Raw genomic sequence first — 24,180 nt, 5'->3', positions numbered from 1 at the left:
AGAAGATGTTGCTCTTAATTTCGAATTGGGACTCAAAGTAAGGCAGATAAAATGCTTTCAGCAAGATTTATTATGTTTTTGTAGTTTACTAAAACCGTTTGCTCTACGGTTTCTGTACTTATACAAATGCAAAAATAATCAAAAGGTTCTACCCGGCACCTCCACCATTTTTAAATATGATATGTCATACCAAAAATGATTCTTAATTGTAGTAATTATGCAAAATTAACTGTTGCATACTTTCAAGTATTGCACCGTTTTAGATTAGATTTAGATTATTTCAGATCTGCATCTTTGTTAACACTTCTTGCTGCAAATCTTTCACAGTTAAAATATTTAAGAAAAATACCTTAAAACACTCCACACACTCCAACACTTTAAATAATTTTTATAGCTGGGTCGTTTTGACTACATTTCTTTTTAACGGTGTTAAACGGACTAATCAATTTAAATGTTGTTATTAAGAATACTTTATTGGTTTCGACTCTATTTTTATATGTTGCTGTTGGTAGTGGCAGCTTGAGTCCAACTCTGAGGGTAAAAATTGGAACTTTTCTAGTAGTGACATTTCTTGTAGATGTTTGTTTTAGTGATGTGTCAACTAAGTGCTGAACTAGAAACAACAGCACAAAAATTTTCCATGAGGTACGAAACTTGGAGCTAGAAACTTGTAGAAACTTTGGAAAATTAGTAAAAAACCTGCCAATCATCGTTCAGTGCCGTTAGATTTTTTTCGATTGATAGAACGACGATTTAGAGTATTTGACGAAGCTTTTTGTTATTATACTTCAGCTGAAATTAAAATAAAATAAAAATACTCCTTTATTTATTCTCATTTGAATTTGGGTTTGAAAGTCACTCGAATATGAAATAGAGTTATTGAAAAATGTGCAATTCTTCAAAAACTTTTACAAGAAGATTTAAGGAACAATTAAATTTAAAACTTGAAACATTACGTTTATCCACGACATTGTCCATTTAATAAAACTGAAAACCTTCGTGTAATCTACCTAGCATAATTTACACTAATAGCAGTAAATTATTGAATAAATGATTGATATTCATTTGCTTAGTTTGATCGTTATGCGTCGTTGAAATAGACCGATTAACCTGAGAAAAGCCATTAAATAACCGACAGTTTACCCTTCGAACAGATTAAGTTTAGAAGCGCAAAAAAGTCGACGTGCTGCAATGACGTAAGAGACATTAAACCTTTTTTTTTATTTTCTTATGACCAACTTTTACAGAGCCAACGCATCCAAAAAAACTAAAAATTTTGGAATAGAAATAACTGACTATCCTAAAGGTAAATCTCACGTCGTTTAACACACACTGAGTTGTCCTTGCAGAAGACACATTAGAATATCTTCGTTACTTTTCTTTCGACATTTACAAAAATAAGATTCTCCATTTCTTGGTGATTTGGAATCTCCAAACTAATCTGTTAGTCGTCATACTACAAGTGTACTTATTCATGAAGAATTTTGACGGACATTACTTTTTACAATATGGTCCCATTACCTTTCTGCTCGTTTTCGTACGTCTCCGTGCACGTTTCCAAGAAGTTACATGTAGTTTTCAGGCGATTTTTAGCTTCGCATATGTTCTGAAATTCGATGATTATCTATTGCAAAGTCTCATAGAATTAAAAATATGGATGCCGAGAGGTAAGATCGGTAAACTAACACAAGAGATACTGGAAGAATCGACGCTTCTGAAGTATTCTTTTTTTTTTAATTATTTCTGCGGGGTTATTAGTGGTTTTATTTTCTTTCTTCCGACGAAATCTGATGAAGACGTGTACATCGTGTACGTTCTGTTGAAAGATTTTATAAATCCTCAATGGAAAAACATCGTGGCGATTATTTTTGGCGTTTGTTGTGCTTTTGTAATTTGTGTCAGCCTCGGCACTTTGTATCGGACGATCTACGTTGTGTTTCACATAAAAATTCAGTATCAAATTATGATGAGTCTTCTGGAAGGTATAGATTTTGATACATCTGATGACGTGTACTGCAAGGAGCTTCAGGAGAAAATTAAAATAGCTCTTAAAATTGTGGTGTTACGACACAACCAAATCCTTAAGTATCTCTAATATTATAAACTCTCGTAAAAATATTTTTTTCAGAACCTCAAATCACCTTATCAAAAAATTTTGGATTGTTATGGCATCTTACATACTTTTTGGCTTGTTCTTCTCAATCTGTTTGATTTTTTTCACCTTAAAATTCAAAGGATTATATATTATATCTTTGAGACTTGTTCCCCTGGGCTTGACCAGTGTGTCAACAGAAGCTATCATGATGCTTTATGGACAACGATTTGAAGATATTGTAAGTTTATTAGTGCAAAGTAGTTTAAAAGTATTAGTATAAGAAACTTTATTGTAGACATATGAAATGTTTCACACTTTTTATTTATTGAAATGGTACAAATGGAACACAGCAAATAAACAAACGTATCTAATCATTCTTGCGAATTTAATACGACCTGTTCGTATGAGAATAACAGAAGATGTTGCTGTTAATTACGATTTGGCAATCAAAGTAAGGCAGATAAATGCTTTTAGCAAGAATTATAATATTTTTGTAGTTTGCTAAAACCGTTTACTCTACGGTTTCGGTACTTAATCAAATGCAAAACTAAAAAGGTTTTACCCGGCACCTCCACCATTTTTAAATATACTATGTAATACTAAAAATAATCAATTGTTGTAACAAATATGCAAAATTAACTATTGCATACTTTCAAGTAATTGCACTGTTTTAGATTATTTCAGATCTGCATCTTTGTTAACACTTCTTGCTGCAAATCTTGTACAGTTAAAATATTTAAAAAAAATACCTTAAAACACTCCACACACACTCCAACACTTTAAACAATTTTTATAGCTGGGTCATTTTGACTACATTTCTTTTTAACGGTGTTAAATAGTCTGATCAATTTAGATGTTGTCATTAAGAATACTTCATACGTTGTTGTTGGTAGTGGCAGCTTGAGTCCAACTCTGAGGGTAAAAATTGGAACTTTTCTAGTAGTGACATTTCTTGTAGATGTTTGTTTTAGTGATGTGTCAACTAAGTGCTGAACTAAAAACAACAGCACAAAAATTTTCCATGAGGTACGAAACTTGGAGCTAGAAACTTGTAGAAACTTTGGAAAATTAGTAAAAGACCTGCCAATCATCGTTCAGTGCCGTTAGATTTTTTCGATTGATAGAACGACGATTTAGGGTATTTGACGAAGCTTTTTGTTATTATAATTCAGCTGTAATTAAAATAAAATTAAAATACTCCTTTATTTATTCTCATTTGAATTTGGGTTTGGAAGTCATTCGAATATGAAATGTAGTTATTGAAAAATTTGCAATTCTTCAAAAAACTTTTACAAGAAGATTTAAGGAACAATTAAATTTAAAACTTGAAACATTTCGTTTATCCACGACTTTGTCCATTTAATAAAACTAAAAACTTCTTGTAATCTAATTGGCATAATTTACACTAATAGCAGTAAATTATTGAATAATTGATTGATATTCATTTGCTTGGTTTGATCGTTAAAAGTCGATGGAAGAGATCGATTAACCTGAGAAAACCCATTAAATAACCGACAGTTTATCCTTCGAACAGATTAAGTTTAGAAGCGCAAAGAAGTCGACGTGCTGCAATGTCGTAAGAGACTTTAAACCTTCTTTTTTATTTTCTTATGACCAACTTTAACAGAGCCAACGCATCTAAAAAAACTAAAAATTTTGGAATAGAAATAACTGACTATCCTAAAGGTAAATCTCACGTCGTTTAACACACACTGAGTTGTCCTTGCAGAAGACACATTAGAATATATTCGTTACTTTTCTTTCGACATTTACAAAAATAAGATTCTCCACTTCTTGGTGATTGGGAATCTCCAAACTAATCTGTTAGTCGTCATGCTACAAATGTACTTATTCATGAAGAATTTTGACCGACATTACTTCTTACGTTATGGTCCGAGTACCTTTCTACTTGTTTTTGTACGTCTCCGTGCACGTTTCCAAGAAGTTACAGGTAGTTTTCAGGCAATTTTAAGCTTTGCAAATATTCTAAAATTGGATGATTATCTATTGCAACGTCTCATAGAATTGAAAGTATGGATGCCGAGAGGTAAGACGAGTAAACTAACACAAGAGCTACGGAAAGAATCGACGCTTCTGAAGTATTCTTTGATTTTTAATTGTTTCTGGGCGATTATTAGTGGCTTCATTTTCTTCTTTCCAACGAAAGCTGATGAAGAAGTGTACATCGCGTACGTTCTGTTGAAAGATTTTATTAATCCTCAATGGAAAAACATCGTAGCGATTATTTTTGGCGTTTGTTGTGCTTTTGCAATTTGTGTCAGTTTCGGCACTTTGTATAGGGTGATATACTACTTGTCTCATTTGAAAAATCAGTATCAAATTATGATGAGTCTTCTGGAAGGTATAGATTTTGATAGTGCTGATGACGTGTACTGTAGGGAGCTTCAGGAAGAAATTAAAACAACACTTAAGATTGTGGTGATACGACACAATCAACTCCTTAAGTATCTCGAATATTATAAACTTTTTTAAAAACAATATTTTCAGAATCTTAAATCAAACCGTCAAAAAAATTTGGATATTTATGATATCTTACTTATTTCTTGGCTTGTTCTTCACAATCTGTTTGATTTTTTTCATCTTAAAATTTAAAGGATTATATATCATATTTTTGAGACTTGTTCCTCTGTGTTTGACCAGTGTGTCTGCTGAAGCTCTCATAATGCTTTACGGACAACGATTTGAAGATGTTGTAAGTTTATTAGTGTAAAATAGCCGCCTCGTTTAAAAAACTTTATCGTAGACAAAAGAAATGTTCCACACTTTTTATTTATTGAAATGGTACAAATGGAACAAAGAAAATAAACAAACGTATGTAATCATTCTTGCGAATTTAATGCGACCAGTTCGTATGAGAATAACAGAAGATGTTGCTGCTAATTACGATTTGGGAATCAAAGTAAGGCAGACAAAATGCTTTTAGCAAGATTTATAATGTTTTTGTAGTTTGCTAAAACCGTGTCCTCTATGGTTTCGGTACTTATAAAAATGCAAAACTAATTAGGTTCAACCCGGCACCTCCACCATTTGTAATACTAGAAATAATTCCTAATTGAGACAAATATGAAAAATTAATTATTGCATATTTTTAAGTAATTGCACTGTTTTTGATTAGATTTAGATTATTTCTGATCTGCATCTTTGGTAACACTTGCTGCTGCAAATATTTCACAATTAAACGTTCAAGAAAAATCCCTTAAAACACTTCACACACACTCCACACTCCAACAGATTTAATCAATGTAGAAAATCAATTTAAATTAAACAGATAAAAATATTTGACCTTTGTTTTAACCACAACTCGTTTTATCGTGTCAAGATTTTAGCTCATCATCGATATGGTAGAGTACCGCTTAAACTGAAATCAAAAATGTTCTTCTATACTTTATTTTTATTGTTTCTAAGTGCAGCTACATCCTCGTCTGCACTTAAGTGTAAGTACAGTTTGTCTTATTTTAAAGTACGTAAATACAAAGTAAAATTTAGCTTGGTGCAATTTCGATCGCGAAATTCCGGCGAATGCTATCCGCGCTGGAAAAAAAACTAATGGAAGTGACATTTACATCGTCCAAGCTTATGTTGCTGAAAGAGGTATAATCGTGGGCGAAGTATCTTCAGATTCTCTTACGGATGTTTACGTGGAGTACGACGGAGCTGCACATGTCACCCAAGAAATTAAGGTATTTGAACAATTTCAATTTCGTATTCTTTGAGCTGTTAAATTTAGATTTTATGTGGAGAATTAAACGAATTTACATGGCTTGGTACTACGACTTCAACGTTTCTAACTGATCTTGAAGGGAGACGGCCAGTGATCGGGGATTTCAAGGTGAATTCTGTTCTTGAATTACTTATTTTAAAATTAGTTATATGGTTTTAGAAATAACAACAGTTCTTTACATTGCCCGGATTTATTACCAAGGAGATGTATATGTCGGAAAAGTGCCAACGGAGCGAACTCTTGTTGGTAGTTTTGTGGGTTTAGACAATAATAGAGAGCTCATCATAGTCGATGCTGATTATTACGAAATTTTGGTTTTTAATCCCTAATTGTCTTTTTTTTTATTAAACAAACAAGTTTTTGTGACTCTGCAGACAATTTTATTATTTATTTACACTTTTTCAACATCCATCCACACGCCACCATCAGCAAACAAAGACACAGACTCTGTTGCAAACTTCAACGGTTTTTTACACTTCTCGTTCAGCGTAAACTTGTATTTTTTTAACAGAAAAATAAGACTGACTTTCATGGCCACTAGCCCAAATCGCATACCTGTCAATAAAACATAGATTAATGCATAGGAAAGTTTGAAAAATTTACCGAAACAATTTCTGGGGCCCTCGCCGAAAGGAATGTGAGCATATTTCGGTCTAAGCCTACAATTCTCTTCATTGAAGCGGTCAGGATCAAACTTGTACGGATCAGGATAATATTCCTCGTCGTAATGGATTCCCATGATAGATACTACGACTCGCATTCCTTTTTCTAGTGTTACATTGTCACCCGGAATTTTATAGCGTTTTGTGCACTGCCTGGTTATGAATGGTATAACAGGATATTTCCTCATGGTTTCTACAACAAGAATTTATCAAAAGGAAGTAAATAGTGACAATAAGAACCATTGAGCACTTGATCCATGTACTTCATCTCCTGAAGCCCTTCATAAGTTACTTTACCACGATGCCATTCTAAAGTCTCATAAACTTCTTTTCTGAGTCTCTCTTGAATAGCTGGATTGTCTACAAGCTCGTATAACGCCCACATCAGTACAGTCGAAGGATTTTCAACAGCGGGAATAAACAAGGCGAAACATTGCGCAATCACTTCTTGAAGCTTCAACTTGGAATGTAACAGTAATTGCATGTAGTCACTGCTGTTTTCTTTGTTTCTAATACATTTTCCAAAAACGTCACTAAAAAAGTCGGAGGTTTCTTTAGGAACAGCTCTGATTTTCAACATTCTTGCTTCTTCCGGAAAGTTTGCGGCAAAGGTGATCTGTGACAATCTCAAACGATTGAAAATTGAGAACTGTTTACCAAAACGCCGGAAAGGAGAGTTTTCATTTTTTAAAGTGTTACATTTCAAATTAAAACCACAAGATCCGATAACGTCGGTGTTGAAACACGCGAAGATCTCACGAGTATCAAACGGCTGGTGACTCTTGGACAAGGTTTCCATTTTCTCCTCCAAGGCTTCTCCACAAGTGACTATGAGAGGAAACATCTCTTTTATTCTTCCGGAAGAAAAAAATGGACTCAATGGGACTCTGATGTTCCGCCATCTTGTACCACCTAGAGTAAAGAAGTGGGTGCCAATAGGATCGTCTTTTTCGTTGTAGTACAGTCCACGCTCAGTGAAATATTTAAAGTCTTTGACTAAGATGTCTTGAACGCATTGTAAATTTACCAGAAGGTGGATGGGACGAGTGAAGAAATACACACCACCATAGCGACATTTTCTCTTCTTTAGTTCGTCGTAGAGGTGTTTTATAACAACTCCTATTGGATCGTTTGGTGATAATGGATTCTGTAAGTTACCAAATGGTATCGTTGGCTCCACAAAAGGGACGCCTCTTCGTCGCCAATATGTAAATCTCCATTTGTAGTAAAGAATGAGAACTACGAACAAGATCACGCTGATAACAAACATCTGAAAGAAATTAAACTATACAACTGGTTTTAAAAGGTGAAAATGAAACAAACATTCTTAAAAACCGATTAATCAACAGGAAATAATAAATATTCTAATTGCTAGGTGAGTATGCAATTGTAACCTAACGACTTGTTTACTCTTAACAATGAGAGTGAATATTTACATTTCCATTTTATTTTGTAAAGAACAAGGTTGCATATTTATATTGATCGATTTAGGATTTTTTTTTATTTACTACGAATTTGAATTACGCGCTTAGTGATAGGATGGTTGCATAACATCAGCTGTCACACGTTCAAAAAGTTAGGTTAGAGCAAATTCAAAAAATGAAAGTGGACGATGATTTGTGCCCCCATTATTTAGATCTAAACTTCAGCACAGTAAGTAACCTCCGTTGGTTTAGCTCCCATTTATTTTCACAATTTTAGAATTTTTTCAACAATGAGGACACCAAATCCAACATCCAACTTCCGTACCCAATTTCCAAGCCCATGAAATACTCGCAAACAGACATAATTAAAGAATTTAACGACAAATTAGAGGAGTATAACAGTGAACTGGGGCTCCTTCACAAAGACTTTGGTGCTGTGAGAAGCAGAATAGATCAAACTTTTAGTGGCTCACACGCTACAATAACAAGGGGGCTGCTGAATGTGTGCAATTTGGAGAGAAAGGAGGCTCCATTCGCTTGTGATTATAATCCGTATTTTTCAATGGGGCGCCTTGAACACCTCAGATTTGGTGGTCATAATTATTTAGTCACACCAGACATCAAAAATAATTTATGTAAGTTCCACTGCGGAGTTTAATTACTTATTCTCTTACGTACTTCTAGATGCTACGGACCTGTCAAACCCTTTAAAACCTCAAAAGTTACAAAGCGAGAAAGCCTCGACGGTAATCACAGGAATGTCGTCATGCAACACCAATGGAAACACATTTCTCTTACTTAAACACTCCAATGACTTAACTCTGCTCAAATTTACAAGCATTGACGACCTTACTCAAGTTGCTCTAACGAAAAAGTTTAAAAGAGACATTCTTGAAGCAAAAATTAATGAAACTACTTTGGGGGTAATTCTACCTGACCTAAAACTCAGACTTTACGACATTGAAACTAGACAAAAAACTTGTATTGATAAAGTTGTTCATTTTGAGTTTATCGACACCAATAGTGTCGCAATTTTAAATAAGAAACTTCGAATTTCTGATCAACGTTCTGAAAATGAAAAAGTATTGGATCTGGATTTGAGCCCTTGCGATTATTTATGTTCTCTAAAAACGGCCGGGAATGTCTTATATTTGGCCACGCGCCATCATTTGATCAGAACGGACCTCAGATTTTTCAAGACTGTGGAATTCTGTAGTCATTTAATGAAGTCTTCGCCTTGTTTCATGGATTTAGATGGGAATTATTTGTGCCTGGCGTCTCAGAGTGTTAAAGAAAAAGTCGTCTTCAGTGGAGATCCCATCGGGAGCTTACCTACACACGTACCGAGTGTTTTAGATACTTTAAATCGATGCAGACTAAAGAAGGATCTTCTTTTGAAGAGAAATCTTGGAGAGCGGTTACGAATGTCTGTTGGAGGAGTCAAACTCATTGGGGATGGTGGTAAAACGACCCTTTACACAGCGAATAGTTTGGGTGATATTTTTAAACAAGAAGTCAGCGGGTTTTCAAGTGAGGAGACTCCAATTGAGGCTTTGTATTCATGGATAAACATTTTACCGAGTAGTCCGAGGCCTCTGCACTTGACCAACGTCGTGAACGCAAGCGAGATAAAATTCTCTTTTAACAAACGAATTGAAGAGAAACATTTAACCAAATTCACGCAGAAACCGAAGAAAATTGGTTACTTTTTCAACCACTTTAAAAATCGTTACCAGAAAGACAACATGGGGGAGTTGGCCACGAATTTCCTCTCAATTTGGGACCAAGAGGAGGAAGACCGCGAAGATGTGATCGTCCCAGAGGTTGCTCCTCTTGACAAAGTCAATGATTGGATAGACTCTCAATATTTTTTCTGAATAAAACCGAAAACTTCTCTTTCAATATTCAAATTTACCGCCACGCTGCCAACGCAATTGAGGTTATGTTCAGTAAGTGTCAACCTCAAACCTCATGACAGTTTCTCCGTGACAGCTTGAAAATGCCAAAAAAGAAAACGGGACAACGAAAGAAAGCTGAAAAGCAGAAACTCCGACAGAAGGAAATTCGAACTGCCAAAGACAACGTGAGTTTGGCTCAGCATCCTTGCAATGTTACGATGGAATGTGAAAAATGTCATCGGTGAGTGCTTTTTGGATGTTTCTCTGAATTTTATTTTGGCGGTTTTAGGAAACAGAGGAGTAGAGCGTTTTGCTACTTTTGTCAGAGTGTGCAGAGATTGCCGGTGTGTGCTCAATGCGGCAAGGTGAAGTGCATGCTGAAGACAGGAGACTGTGTGGTCAAGCATCCTGGAGTTTTTACCACAGGGATTGGGATGGTGGTAAGAACACCATGCGGCTTTGGAGTTTGAAATATGTTGGTAGCACTGATTGCACCAACACATCAGTATTAGAAATAAGTAGAAACAAGTATAAGCTGATTAACTTTATTCAATTTCCAATTGTAATTACATTCCAAATGCTACAATGTTAGCCTGAAGACTAATAAGAGCAAGTAGGAATCTTGCTCAAAGCAAACTCAACATTAGCAATGCTCCTGCTGCCACAAGCCTTGATGGCCTGTACTTGGACTTCCTTGTTGTGGTTACTGATCTTCACCTCATCATTGATTACATGAAGAACTTCATCCATTTTATCCTTGATGTTGGCCACAGCTCCTTCCAAGCAGTGTGGTTTCCTACCACACACAATAATATTCTTCTCTTCTTCATAAATGGCGTTCCAGACATATTCCACCAAATCCATTCTTTGTTTGGAGAGAACATTTACACTTCCACTTCCTTGTTGGTCCACACATTTCACCAACTCATCAGAGTGCAATTGTTTCAAATGAGCGTAGATATGGTCCCTGGAACCACGACATCTGTGAGTTAGAGCTTGATCAGCTTTGAGTTTCGCCTGGACTTTGTCGGTTTTCTTCTCAATTTCCTCCAATCCACGTTGCTTGGTTTTAAGAGCTACTTCATCGACTTCGTTGGACATCCTCGAATGTTTCCCGAAAGCTTCGTCAATGCGGCGGGTGGTTTCGTCACGGAGGAGTTTCAGTTGGAATTCGGCGTCTTCCACGGAGGCAGAAGAGCTCACCTAGAGGGAAAGAAAACGGTGTTAAATACACAAAAAAGTAGAGACTTACTTGAATGGTAGCGAGAGCTGCTAAGGCGAAGGCGATGAAGAATTTCATTTTGTTGTTGCTTGAGTTGTTCAGGAGATGAGAACACGATTGAGTTTGGTTTCGGTTCTGTTTCACGCGGCTTTTATAGTCGAGGAAACGCCACTTGGTCTTAGATGCAGATTATGATAATCCAACACTTAAAATAATTAATAAATTTTTCTAATCGATAATATTATGTTATCGCTTATTTAAATTATAGTACGATTAGGTGCAGATTAATTACATATTAATTGTAATCAAATAATTCGATAACTAACTGCAGGTCGTAAATAATTAACTTTTTATTATACAGTATTATGGTGCGTAATTTTTAGAGATTACATGAATCAACGGAATTTCCATGCTCTTTGAAATAAGAAGTATGTTTGTAACACTGCTTCTTTTGGAATTGGAGGACAAAAGCAGTCAACTGTTGCCAACCCATTCAGTATCAAAAATTTTATAATGAAGCCGTTTTTTCAGGGCGCGATCTGCGACTTCTGCGAAGCGTGGGTATGCCACGGCCGCAAGTGTCTTCAGTCCCACGCGTGCACGTGTCCTCTGCAAGACGCAGTCTGCATCGAATGTCAACGCGGGGTCTGGGACCACGGCGGACGCCTCTTCAAATGTTCGTTCTGTGACAGTTTCCTCTGTGAAGACGACCAATTTGAGCACCAAGCCTCATGTCAAGTCCTCGAATCGGAGAACTACAAGTGCCAGTCGTGCAATAAGTTGGGACAGTATTCTTGTCTCAGATGCAAGACGTGTTATTGCGAGGACCATGTGAGGCGGAAAGGATTCAAATATGATAAGAATAAGGCGATTCCATGTCCGAAGTGTGGATATGAAACGTCGCAAACGAAGGATCTTAGCATGTCGAGTGAGTCGAGTTGGAAAAATTACTGGGATTTGGTACAAAAATACTTTTTTAGCGAGAAGCCACAAGTTTGGACGACAGGGACAAGCCGCGTATGATGATGACGACGATGATTATTATGGTGGAGAAGCGGGTGGATATGCGTATTATGGAGCTGACGACTCTGATGATGACGAAGATGACGACGACGACGACGATGATGACGATGATGATGAAGAGGAATCGGAAGACAGCAGTGAAGACTCGGAGAAAGAAAATGAGGAGAAACAATCGTAAACCATTTTTTCAATAAAGTTTCATTTAAAGTCATTTTTTTATCACCGTGACGAATTTCAGTTTTAGTTATTCCCCAAATGTCGACCAAATTAAGTTGGTATGACAGATACAATTGTGATTAAGGAGCCTTGAAGTTTAGAAATCTGTTGGTAACCCTGACAGTTCGGCATTAAAATCATAAAAGTAAAAATTCCCCTTTATAAAAAGGTAACCTAAATTTATTAAGTTTTTTCTTTCGTAGTAATGCAGCTACACATTCATAAATTATTAAACAAATTACCTACTTATCACTATTACAATATTTACATCACAAAAACCAGAAATAAATAAAAAATGTTACAACCAGGATCGAGATAATTTACATTGAGTTGCTTAGTGTTTTTTTGTTAAAAATTGTTACACCTATGAATACATTAGTAATCAAACTAAAACATATTTACATTAGTCTGACGTTGTTATTGCAGGATCCGTGCTTTTTTCTGACGTGCTTGAACTGGTTGCTGCCTTCACCACAGTGGGGCTCATAACTCGTGCAAAGACTTGCCGACCTTGAACACCTGAAAATCCGTGAATTTAAAACAATTTTTCAACATCTCCCAGAAAATTACCTCTTCCCTGTCCGTGTGCTTGAGCTAGTGGTATGACCTTGACGCCTTGCAAAGCCTTGATATTTATAGCAGTTCCTTGAAACCCGGCCGGTAATAAAATCTGTTGTGCCACAATTTGACCCCCTTGTCCTTGACTTGCTAAAACCACCCGCTGCGTGTTGGCTGCCGTGGAGGTCTGTAACCGAACCGGATGTCCTTCCAAGACGATATGTCCTTGAGTCATACTTTGGTTGGGCGCAGTTTTCACCCCCGAGCTGAAAACGACTTGTTGCGGCGTCTGGACTTTTAACTGCGGTGCCAACACGACATTCTGTTGATTTATTATATTTAAATTTTGCGGGGTGCTTTGTTGGGTGGTTGGTAGTGCTTTTACGGCGTTCTGCAAGACCAACGAGCCGCCGCTGGTGTTTGGTTGCGTTTGTAGGATGACGTTTTGGCCTTGGATGTTTTGGATCGTCGTTCCTTTACTCGCCAACAGCACCGGTTTGCCTCCTATATGCGTTAAATTCAGATTAGCAGCATTGACCATTCGTATCGTGTTAGCATTTGCTGCCAACGTCATCGGTTTTGATGTTAACGAGATGTTTTTAGCGGATGTTAATTTAACTTGACTCTGCTGACTCATGAAGATCTTCGGTTGAACGATTTTTTGACCATCGGACGTTATAAGTTTGGCATTGATGAGTTGCTGAGTGAGTTTCTGAGGGAACTTGTTGGCATTAACAGCCTGTGGTTGAATTTTATTAGCGGTGACGCGCGCTACTGGTTTCGCGTTGGTGGTCGTCATTGTCGTACTAACTGCAAGAGTGGCCGTTGTTGTTGTCGTCGTTGTGGTTGTCGCCGTAGCAACAACAAGTTTCGGTTGGCTCGTTATTATGATGTTGTTTTGAGAGGCCACTGCGAATTGGGCGATCGGACTTTGTTTCGAGGTTCCTGTGAGTTGGATGATGTTGGTGGGGCCGCCTTTCGCACCGGAAACGCGCAAAGTCGTACCTGAAAATTAAAATAAAAAAACGGACAAAAGCAGAACTAAATATTTATACCTTGAGGCAGCGATCCGTGTTGTTTCTGATGCGCCAATAAACTCTCCACTGAAATGACTTGTCCAGCGGCGTTCGTCAAGACTTTAGCCACCACAGGGCTCTGTGGCGTCAACCCGGCTTTGGCACCGTCTGCAAAACGACCTATTAAACAAACTTAAATCACGCCCACTTCAAAACGTACCAATCGTAACTTGTTTAGCTTGTTGTTGACTAACCAACTGTTTCTGCAACGCTTTCTGCTTCAAAATAATCTGCTGTTGTTGTTGAGGATTAAGAACTGTGGCTTGAGGGAGAATCTTCTGTTTGATTGTCTGTAAAATCTGCTGTTGTTGAGCAGGAGTTAAAGTCGCCTGTGTCTTAATTTGTATTTGCTCCGACAGAGCTCCGCCTATTTTGGTTGGCTCCGCCTGCGTCACTCCTCTTACCAACGTGACGTTCTTTATATTTTGCAATTGTTGAGGTGTGATGCTTTGGATGAACTGCGGTTGGCTTGTTTTTATCTCTGTCTTTTCTTCGTTTTTATGTTGATTGCTTTGTTGTTTTTGTTTGGCTTGTAAAGTTTGAAGAAGCTGTTGAGCAACTACTTGTGATTGGTTAAATTGTTTCGGAGGCGTGGCTCTCTGTTCTTGAATTTGTTTAATAACAGCGTTACTTGAAGGAATTATAAGGGATTTCCCTTGAGTGGGTGATATTATCTTCACTAAGCCTTTGGGCTTTGCAACAGTGCTCTGTTTTACCGTCGGACTAGACGTGGCGACTCTGCTTTGCACGATGGCTTGTAGAGCGTCGGTAATTTCTTTTTCCTCCGCAGTGGACGTCTTTTCCTGATTTGTAATAAGCAGAGAATTGGTTTTTGGCGTGACATTTTCCCCGGTCTTAATTTTATTGAAGCTCTTCTTCTCTTCGTTTTTGATTACTTTATTGGCGACTTTATCAGACTTGGGTTTGGGCTTGGGCGTCGCTTTCTTCGTTGCAGCTTTCTTTGACTTGTTCAAACCTTGGTACTGTTGATGAATCCGTTCGAAATCTTCTTCGCTTCGATTTCTGTGCAAATATATCCATATTTTCCTTTTGGGATCGTATTTCACGCACGGGTCAAATTGCGTGTGCATCCGATCCAAAGCTCCACTTACCACAGATTGCAAGACATTATCCGGGGCTGTGCTAGAAATATACTGCGAACTTTTCAAAAGCTCGCAGATATCAGCACGTGTCCCCTCGCCATTGGGTAATCGCGCGGTGGCGTCTCGAACCAATGACAATATCGTTACGAAATTCGGCCTATCAGCGTTAAGCATAGTGTGACCTCGAGCTTTTGTGTTACCAACTGAAGCATTGTAAATACCCTTCAAAGGTCCCACGACACTCTCGTACCCGTTGCAACGGTACGTGAACGCTTTGTGAGGATTGTCGTATCGTTTCCGTTCTTGTTCCCGGAAATCTTTGATTTCGTCACAAGTGGCTTTGCGGACGGTCCAATTGGTCGGACAACGAGGTGGGGGAGGAGTTTGCGATCGGTCTGATAGTTCCACGTCGATTTCTTCTTTGTCTTTTTCCTTGGTTTTTCCATCGCTTCGGTGCTCCAACCAGTAGTTACAAAGTGGTGCCAAGAGAGCGTCTGAATCGCGCCCTGCACCGATCCACTGGTACATATCTAGGGAAATTTTGTACTCCATGTATGGTACGAAATCATCGGGTTGTTCCGGGGAATTCCCGCAGAGGAAATTCACCGCACTCTTGAGCAAACTAATCCAATTGTCTGAGAAGCTATACCAGTCGTTTAAGGGGCTTATCGGGTTTTCCTGCCACGATTTTAATCGTTCTTCTAATGTTACGAGACTCATCCGATGCTCGTTCGTTGAACAGATTATGTCTCTTACTAAAGATAAGAAGTTTGAGTGGGTTTCTTGCATTAGTTCAGGTTTGTTGTTCAATTCTAGAATGTCTATATCTGAACTGTCCAAATCAATGGGGATATCCATCATATCAATGACCTCCAGATCTGAAATAGTAACCGGAGTGACTTTCCCGTATTGCGGAAAAGTGCTTTTTATCACGGGGGCTGTGGGCACTTCAACTTTCGGCGCCGTAAACAACTCCGTTTTAACTTCACTCTTTTTCTTTACGTTTCTGTTCGTTTTCACTTTTTTCACGTGATTTACGCTTACAAAAGAGTCCGAATCTGACTCGAGCTCAGAGTTGGAACTGTGGGCGAAGCTCGGGGATTGCGTGCTTAATCGGACTTCTTTCTTCTTCTTCCTTACTTTTTCCGTGTGATGCTTGGGAGTAAACGTAAGATTCTTAATGTAAGGCAACTGTGTCCTATTTACAATGTCTGATAAAGTGAGACTTTTCGTATTAAATTCGGGGTTATTCCAATGATCGACTTTCCGGCGCTTATGCTCCGAAATTAAACTCTTGTACGTGTCGTCAGTGATGTAAAACGGATTACGCAATGGAGTTATGAATCTCTCCAAGTCAAGTCCGGGTTTTGCTGATACTGTCGACGTGAAAACATCAGAGGAGTGGCTGTTGCGGATGCTGTTGAGATGTCGACGTTGTTTCCTCGACAGCGGGACAGGGGGGCCCTCCGGGTAGTTCTCATCCGGGGAACAGTAACTGTCGTCCGTTTTCGCTTGGATTGAGCTTAGGATTTGAAAGTACCGCCTTTTCGTGCGATGAACTATGTAATTTAGATTGGGGTCATGGATTTTCTCTACTTTCGGTTCCACTCCTGGAGGGAGATTGTTCACTTGACTGACTAACTTCTTCTGAGATTCCAGCACGTCCTGTTTTAGCTTCTCCCTGAATTTCTTGTATCTATAAACAGCTTCCTTCTTCTGCGCCTTTTGGATGAACCTTCGCATGTTGGCAATGTCTGGGCGGAAATAACCAGCTTTGAGGTCTTCGTGAAACTTCTCCAGGGGGCTTCCAAACCGGAAGGTTTCACAATCAAAGAGCTTCTGTAACGTCTTGTTCTTCTCTTCATCATCGTTCTCTGGGAAATTGGGCAGGAAAGTTTGCAGGTGTTGCTTGTTGATTTCCGATAACGAGTTCCACGTCTCTCCTGAGAGGACGGAAAGAAAGATGTCTTTTCTTTCACAGAGACCTTGAGGTAATTGAAGTTTAGTTCCGTGTATTTCAGCAGTTTCCATGCCATCGTCGTCTGAGGATTCCGTTGTGTAATCTGAAGAGGTGTCATCTGTGGTGTCTGAGTCCATTTTCGGGCCTAAAATCAAACACGAATGAGCCTCATTAGGGTGTTTGACCTCTGCATTTTTCCCTCGATTTCGAGGTTATTTTGGGTTATGATTGGCGAGATTGACTTTACGACGGTCGAGAGCCCCCAAAATGAGGCACGCTAAACCTAACACCCAAGCAAATTATCTACAATGACAATCTAGTAGTGTCGCTTGTCAATAATAAACAAATGAATTCGAATCGTAAATACGCGGGGGAGGGGTGAGTCCCACAATTTCTGGCTTGAATACTCACCAGCGTTTTAAGTTTTATCCAGAAATATCCAGGATGCACTCACTACAAGCTGGTATAAATCCGGCACGCCTGCATTGCGGATATACCAAAACAACGCATACACACAGCCAGTGGTGGGCCGCGAAACCATTTTGATGCGAGCCATCAATACTAAAAGTCAAACTTGGAGGTGCCGATTTTGCATCAAACACAAATGTAAATATTACAAGCAGCACACCAATCGAAACATTGAAGATTTTCAGTGGTTCCGTGCGAAAACCCGGAAAAAAACGACAAAATTTCGACGATTTATTAACGAAACAAAACGGAGAATTTCACAGATTTGAACGGAATGTAGGGAAATTCAGCTAGGTGATATTGGCAGACATGAATTTTGACAGCTACGCGCATGGCAAATCGTTACTCGTTCACACGTCAAAATGGCGCTTAATTTGCACGTGAGAATCCATCCGGTAGTGCTTTTCCAGATCGTGGATGCTTATGAAAGGAGGAACGCCGACTCCCATCGAGTCATCGGAACTCTGCTTGGTGAGTTTGGCCATTTTTTCGTGATTGAGACCCACCGAAACAAGCGACAGAACCTAACCTAGAAACGTCAAAACTGAACTCCGTTTGAAGTTTTCTTCTGAAGTCTTTGGGGCACGCCGATCTCTCCTCGGTTATTCGCCTTATTTTGCTGCATTTATACATTCAGAACGTGTTTATGATTATAATTTTATAGTCATAAAAAGCATATGTTGAGTGGACCTAACCTTAAATGTCAACTTGGAAACTCTCACTATAAATACATAATTGTTTAAACTTTTTCTTTGTTGAAATAACTAAACTTTCATCTTCAGGCAATGTCGACAAAGGCATCGTCGAAGTCATCAACTGCTTCTGCGTCCCCCACAAAGAAACGGTTGACCAAGTTGAAGCTGAACTGAACTACGCCATGGACGTGCATGATCTGAATCGTCGTGTGAACTCCAACGAGAGCATAGTGGGCTGGTGGGCAACAGGCCATGAAGTAACCAACCATAGCTCAGTCATCCACGAGTACTACGCCCGTGAATGCAATAATCCCGTTCACGTGACTCTGGATACTAGTCTGCAAGGGAGCCGCATGGGGCTCAAAGCCTACGTGTGTGTCTCCTTGGGAGTCCCGAACGGGAAACAAGGTTGCATGTTCACGTCGATACCGATAGATGTGACTTGTTATGATCCTGAGATCTTTGGATTGCAGTTGTGTCAGAAGACTATTGGCACAGGAGGAGGAAGATCGAGGAATGTACACCCTATGTTAGATTTAGCTCAAGTAAGTTGAAGAAAGGGGTTGTCGGTTTGTCTTAACGCCAGTTATAGGTGTCAGAAGCTGGGACTAAGATGGGGGTATTGCTTGATCAAGTCCTGCAGTACGTCGAGGACGTATTGGCGGGGAAAGTCCAACCTAATAATGCCGTGGGAAGAGCTCTTCTGGATCTAATCAACTCCGTTCCTCACATGACCAACGAACAGTTCTCGGAAATGTTCAATAGCAACGTAAAAGACTTACTGATGGTCATTACATTATCACAGTTGATTAAGACGCAGTTACAACTTAACGAGAAACTTACTTTGTTAACATCAGTGTAATTTTAACTAAATTATATGAAAACATTTTTTTAGATTTATTTTTAAGATATTTACAATGCCCGCACGTAAAAATGGTCAAGTAGCAATATATCACAGCACAATCACTTACAATTATTGCTAAACACTCCGACAGGTGGCGCTATTGAAACAGAGTATTAAAAATTGTCTTGGTTTAGCAAACACTCTTGGTCACTACCTTTCCAGTATTTCTTCCACGTAAGAATACCAAAAGTTATAAAGAGGAGACACCCCAGACCCAAAAGTCCAAACCCTGTATACTGACCAACCGCTGGTAAAAGAATTAGTAATTTTGCTTGATTAAGCAGCTCCTGGTTGATGGTAGCGTACTGCTTGAACCACAGCACGGGAAAGAAGTGGGTTTTAATCCCTTTCAACAACCTAAAATCAACAGTTTTTCATACTACATGTTACTTCAACCGTGATAAATTACTTTATTCGATCGATCTCCTCAACTCTCAGACTTAATTGAGCCGCAACTCGGGCTTCTAGGGGAATCCCAGTGGTGGGTTCCAAGGCAACTACAATTTCGTGTTCTGTTTTGTTAGGAACCATCCCATCAATGGCGTCTCGGAACGATGGATCAGCTAAATAAAAATGAGGCTGGGAAAAGAAGGCTGGGGCGCCGAATCTACAACAATTTGTTTTAAAAAAAAACTCAATAGATGTGACATGTGGTAAAGTTACTTGCACTGCGAGACGTTTCGAACTCCGGTTGGAAGAACTTCCCCAGGACTGAAACAGGACATTTCTGGATAAGCTGTGCCATTGTCCAGCGTTCTTCGGTCTGCTACGTATTTGTTGCCTTCTACACCAAACATTTCTTCATTTCCTTCTCTGACTAGAGTTATTGTGCTAAAATAAGGAAAAAGAAATTAACGAACTAGTTTTGAATAAAGGGAGCGGGAAAAACTCTTGTAGGGGCGCGAAATTTGAACACTCAACTTTGGATAATCAATTGTAAGATAAAACATATCTAGACAAGCAGAGCTTACTAAAATCAAACAGTAGCTCAATAACACAATTGATTTTCTCTTATCTTTCCCCCTGTGCGTATAGGTATAAATAACAATTAAATTTTTGTACAATTATCACTAGAATCACCGCGTATGATATAATTAAACACCACCTGCAGACATCCGGAGCAAAAATTCGAACATTCTCATCGTCTCCAACGGGGTACCACAGCTCTCCGCTCGTACCATTAACTCTCCCACATTCACCTCCGTAATATTCAGTATGGCTTTCGTAATTCCAAGCGGTGAATCTTCCCAACTTCCTCATGTCGTCGGTACCATCAAACATGTTGTAGGTACCATCATAATCAACAGATCCATTTCGCTAAAAAAAGATTGAAATAACTGCGAAAAACGATAAAATTCCTCACCTCTGCGAACCAGCCGAATTTCGTGAACGGGATCTTGAGATGTCTCAAGTGCAAGTGTTGTAGCAAATCCAACATGGGGTCTTCATAACCGTCGAAAATGAACTCTCTTGCTGTTTTTGTAACTGTTAAATTCACTCGCTTCTCTTCGAGGAAAAAGTTGACTCCCATTTTCACAATTGGGTGCTTGAACTTGACCATATTCCCCACAACCTACCACGCGTTGATTAAATTTAAAAATTTGATAACAGGGAGAACTTACGACAAGAATCGGATTTATGGTTGTTATCAAGTCATCTAAAGACCCCGTCGTTTTCTCCGGGGCAAAGTGCCAGATTCTTTGCGTTTGGTAAGTCAGAGTGCGATTGTCGTTAAAAACCACGTTTTTCCGGTAATGTTTTTCGTGAAAGCTATAAGGACCCATTTGGTTGAAGCTCGGTTTCGCCGTCCAATTGGACTTGATGACTTCTTCGGAGTTGTTCCAATTCCAGAGATAGAAGTCTATGTACATAGGGATGGGGGTTTCCACCCACATTTTGTATTCGGTCGTGTCTTTAGAGCCTAAATTTAGTTGGTTGTCCTTTATCGCTGCCACGATGGTGCTGGTAAAGATAGCGAGGACTAGACCGATGATTACGAAGGCTACGGCGAAGCCGAACAGGGTCCATTTTTGACATTTAGGCGTACAACAAGGCATCGTTTTCTAAAAATTAAACAATTTTACACTGGAATTGGAACTAAATTACTGATGAGCATTATAGCGGCTGGTTCTTGTCATGCACTTATCAACATTATTATCACTGCAACATTTTTAAAACTTTGTCCACGAGATGTTAGTCATTGAATATATCTAATTATAGTCATTAGTCATTTGCATTTCATGAATAATTGAGAAAACAACACGAACTTCGTGGTCAAGACATCTATCTGAAAAACTTGATAAGAAAATTGTTACTCGTATTTTTTATCTACTCAAGTTAAATGTTGTAGTTTAGGTAATTTTATATTCACAAATAAAATTAAGATAAACTATAAAAACAAATACCCCGAAGAAGACAGAATTCAACTAAATTAGGTCAGTAATTTTTAAACAAAATTTTACTTACTGTTCAGTTGAAGAAACGAAAAACTAAAAAGTCCTAAGTTAGTCTCTCTATATTTAATTCCAATTGTTACTGCGTGTATTGTAGGAGTATTTTTTTTTAATAAAGACAATGCACACTCTTCAACCTATCACAATATTCTAAAACTGTATTACTCAAGTGGCCTTTAAGAACATGCCTATCTTCTTTTTTATAATATGGCACGAGAAATGATTGATTTATCAGACAATGAATTTAAGCAGTTTAATAAGCATTATTAGGGAGGTTTTCTAGTTTGTTTATGCCCGATCTCAAAAACGTTAAATTAAAAAAAAATAAGGAGATAAATGTGAAACGAAAAACAAAGAAACTTAACAATGTATGAACAAAGAATAATAAAAATACAAAAACAAACAAAAGAACATACAAAAAATCGAGAAGGAATAAAAAAAACTTGGAACAATTTTAGTCGCAATAACATAATAATTAAATAATTAAACGTATTTTAGTCATGTCAAATAAATAATGAATGCTTGACCACGGAAGCTGAGAGTCCCAAAATAATCTGATAAGAAACGTCTAGTTATAGCTGGTATCAAAAAGAAAATTTAAAAAAGCGACAACATTGTACTTGCTTTATCGATAAAAGATAAAATAGTATCAGACAGTATAATTTAAATTTTTACGAAAACCTCATGTGTAAAATCGTGCCATTGTCAATGAAGAAATAGCTATAAAACTAGAGACAGAAATGATTCATTTTATCACAAGACGAGCTATTGTCCATCGAGTCAAAAGATGACAACACACTGTGATAAAAGATGTGTGTTTTCCACGAGATTTTGTTTTAATTTTCGAATTTAAAATCCAAGTGAACCGAAATTATTGACAGATAGACGAAAATATTCGTGTTATTTAGCCAACAAAGCATAATGTTATGCAGACGTTAGTAAAAGCATGTTACTATTATATTAGTATGCCATTACATAGTAGCTTACGATAAAAAAACAAACATGTTTTTATAATTTTTGAATTATAATTCTACATACAGGTGTCAAAACAAACAAACGCTCGCATTTAATTTTAAAAATAAATTATTCGTTGTATTGCAATATGTGCAAGGACTTATAGTTTTTGAGTTACAAGCATTTGAAATTGACTAATCATAACGCATTTTCCTTGATGTATCGCTCATTTCATATTCCCTGGAAAAAACTTGCATTGCATGTAAAAATTTTTAGCTAACAAGGCAACCAAATATTACATCATAGTTCATTATGCAAAGGTGTGCTCGTATATTTTGCAGTATTAAAATTAAGCGTTCTGGGACACCTGTATAGGTAGTACAGTGCCGGTCAAAAGTCTTGGGCGCTATTTTTTCAAAAATTTAGTTGTGTAAATCTGGATGTCAATCATTAAGTCGTCAAAATGATTGTTATGGTAGGTTTACAATGACATTAATAAAACAGATAAACAAATTGACAATCGGCACCTTTAATTATTGCCTATTTAATCTTAGTAGATCCTATAACATCCTAACAGTAGTACAATAAAGTAGTTTTTAGCCCACTCTACAATGACGAAAAAATTGTAGCAGTTATTTTTGGCCGCCAGTGTATTACATTTTGGAAATGTAAATAAATCTAGTCCAATAATTCTACCAAATTTCGATTTAATGGTATTCTAGAATTGGGTGTCATTCTAAGAAATAATTATTTTGTTATTGATTGTAACAAAGAAATGACGATAATGGCAAGACAGTTCCCAGAATTGAAGCAAGTCATGACATCATGACAGTTTGTCATGGCACTCTGGAGTAGAGTTTTTCCATTATATTTAAAGACATCACAAACACAATTTTTACTTTATTGAGGATGGGAATGGTTTCATGGTATGTTGTATCACCCTGGACATTCAATAATGGGTCCTCCATATTAATGGTTTGTAATTTCCAAGGAAAACTGTAAAAATTAATCCTGTTTTGATGAAATAATTGTAGATCAAGGTTAAAATTAAGCAAAGGCGAGAGTGAAATAGGAATTACAAACTTTTTAAATTTAATATCGACTTCTTCATTAAAAAACAAACTCAAGGTTAAAGTCTGAATCATAAATCGATGTTTGACATACACATAATTACAATTAATCTGTTGTTATTCTGTTGTTATCACTAACGAGCTCCTGATAGATAACATGAGTAGCATTGGCCAGTTGAAAATTTCATGATTAAAAAATTCTGACATAACCTCATTTGATAAAATTTGCAAATTGCGCGTCAATTAATAATTACCTTTAAGTGGGAAGTGTATCACAGAACGTTCACATCAAAAACTATCAAGTAGTAACAAAAAACAAAATCATCACAGCACAAACAATTGTATTCTGTACATAACACGTTACAAGCAAAAGTCCAAAACAAACGCAAGATTCGAACATATGGGAATTCGAACATGCGCAATCGCATTTCGAAAAGTTGTTTCCCAATTAAAGAGAGAGAAGAATTTCCTTACATCGAAAGAGAAATGTTCAAAAATTGCTTTTAATTAAATAATATAAAACTGCAAAGAATGTCGAGGTTTTAAAAACCAGGAAAATCAAAATTTGGGGTCGGGTATGGCGCTCCAACTGGCCAGAAAATCAATGAAAAAAATTTCCCAGCAGTACCAAAAGTGGGATCTATTTGAATTTAATAC

The 24,180-nt window shown here is 37.7% G+C and overlaps 7 protein-coding genes across 11 annotated transcripts; 3 read left to right on the top strand and 4 right to left on the bottom strand.

The window, feature by feature from the left end:
- Positions 1-6,036: 6,036 nt before the first annotated feature.
- On the bottom strand, positions 6,037-7,787 carry LOC148170497 (cytochrome P450 6a8-like). The gene is made up of 3 exons (XM_088043186.1): positions 6,740-7,787; positions 6,441-6,692; positions 6,037-6,392 (listed from the first exon to the last, which is right to left on the bottom strand). Exons 1-3 carry the CDS (start codon positions 7,767-7,769, stop codon positions 6,229-6,231), a joined length of 1,446 nt encoding a protein of 481 aa, XP_087899312.1. The 5' UTR covers positions 7,770-7,787; the 3' UTR covers positions 6,037-6,228.
- On the top strand, positions 7,530-9,825 carry TAF1C-like (TATA box-binding protein-associated factor RNA polymerase I subunit C-like). Of its 2 annotated transcripts, none has more exons than XM_088043182.1 (4): positions 7,530-7,648; positions 7,726-8,152; positions 8,201-8,558; positions 8,608-9,825. In XM_088043182.1, the coding sequence occupies exons 2-4, from the start codon at positions 8,099-8,101 to the stop codon at positions 9,798-9,800; spliced, it is 1,605 nt and encodes a 534-aa protein (XP_087899308.1). In that variant the 5' UTR covers positions 7,530-7,648; positions 7,726-8,098; the 3' UTR covers positions 9,801-9,825. The 2 variants fall into 2 exon arrangements, with proteins under 2 accessions (XP_087899308.1, XP_087899307.1); XM_088043181.1 differs by having other exon boundaries at positions 7,530-7,663.
- Noa36 (zinc finger protein 330 homolog Noa36) lies at positions 9,819-12,277 on the top strand. Its single transcript, XM_088043187.1, has 4 exons — positions 9,819-10,062; positions 10,111-10,261; positions 11,575-11,971; positions 12,024-12,277. Exons 1-4 carry the CDS (start codon positions 9,923-9,925, stop codon positions 12,242-12,244), a joined length of 909 nt encoding a protein of 302 aa, XP_087899313.1. The 5' UTR covers positions 9,819-9,922; the 3' UTR covers positions 12,245-12,277.
- Positions 10,422-11,536, bottom strand: LOC148170495 (uncharacterized). Its single transcript, XM_088043509.1, has 4 exons — positions 11,434-11,536; positions 11,211-11,248; positions 11,074-11,178; positions 10,422-11,024 (listed from the first exon to the last, which is right to left on the bottom strand). The coding sequence occupies exons 1-4, from the start codon at positions 11,534-11,536 to the stop codon at positions 10,422-10,424; spliced, it is 849 nt and encodes a 282-aa protein (XP_087899635.1).
- A 163-nt stretch (positions 12,278-12,440) lies between the features above and the next one.
- On the bottom strand, positions 12,441-17,482 carry LOC148170493 (uncharacterized). 2 transcript variants are annotated; one of them, XM_088043179.1, is made up of 5 exons: positions 17,391-17,482; positions 14,077-17,124; positions 13,896-14,036; positions 12,853-13,845; positions 12,441-12,801 (listed from the first exon to the last, which is right to left on the bottom strand). In XM_088043179.1, exons 2-5 carry the CDS (start codon positions 17,114-17,116, stop codon positions 12,686-12,688), a joined length of 4,290 nt encoding a protein of 1,429 aa, XP_087899305.1. In that variant the 5' UTR covers positions 17,117-17,124; positions 17,391-17,482; the 3' UTR covers positions 12,441-12,685. The 2 variants fall into 2 exon arrangements, with proteins under 2 accessions (XP_087899305.1, XP_087899306.1); XM_088043180.1 differs by having other exon boundaries at positions 13,896-14,024.
- Positions 17,483-17,739: 257 nt separating this feature from the next.
- eIF3f1 (eukaryotic translation initiation factor 3 subunit f1) lies at positions 17,740-19,038 on the top strand. The gene is made up of 3 exons (XM_088043188.1): positions 17,740-17,918; positions 18,230-18,687; positions 18,735-19,038. The coding sequence occupies exons 1-3, from the start codon at positions 17,810-17,812 to the stop codon at positions 19,002-19,004; spliced, it is 837 nt and encodes a 278-aa protein (XP_087899314.1). The 5' UTR covers positions 17,740-17,809; the 3' UTR covers positions 19,005-19,038.
- On the bottom strand, positions 19,016-23,961 carry LOC148170491 (protein croquemort-like). Of its 3 annotated transcripts, none has more exons than XM_088043184.1 (8): positions 23,778-23,961; positions 23,353-23,464; positions 20,669-21,109; positions 20,410-20,619; positions 20,152-20,363; positions 19,710-19,877; positions 19,456-19,653; positions 19,016-19,403 (listed from the first exon to the last, which is right to left on the bottom strand). In XM_088043184.1, the coding sequence occupies exons 2-8, from the start codon at positions 23,419-23,421 to the stop codon at positions 19,160-19,162; spliced, it is 1,542 nt and encodes a 513-aa protein (XP_087899310.1). In that variant the 5' UTR covers positions 23,422-23,464; positions 23,778-23,961; the 3' UTR covers positions 19,016-19,159. The 3 variants fall into 3 exon arrangements, with proteins under 3 accessions (XP_087899310.1, XP_087899309.1, XP_087899311.1); XM_088043183.1 differs by having other exon boundaries at positions 23,353-23,449; XM_088043185.1 differs by lacking the exon at positions 23,353-23,464.
- Between the last annotated feature and the right edge of the window lie 219 nt (positions 23,962-24,180).

This window comes from Gnatocerus cornutus, chromosome 8, assembly GCF_029298725.1.
Source record: "Gnatocerus cornutus isolate USDA-ARS CGAHR chromosome 8, icGnaCorn1.1, whole genome shotgun sequence".
Classification (NCBI taxonomy): domain Eukaryota; kingdom Metazoa; phylum Arthropoda; class Insecta; order Coleoptera; family Tenebrionidae; genus Gnatocerus; species Gnatocerus cornutus.
This window is presented reverse-complemented; position numbering and strand designations above follow the sequence as displayed.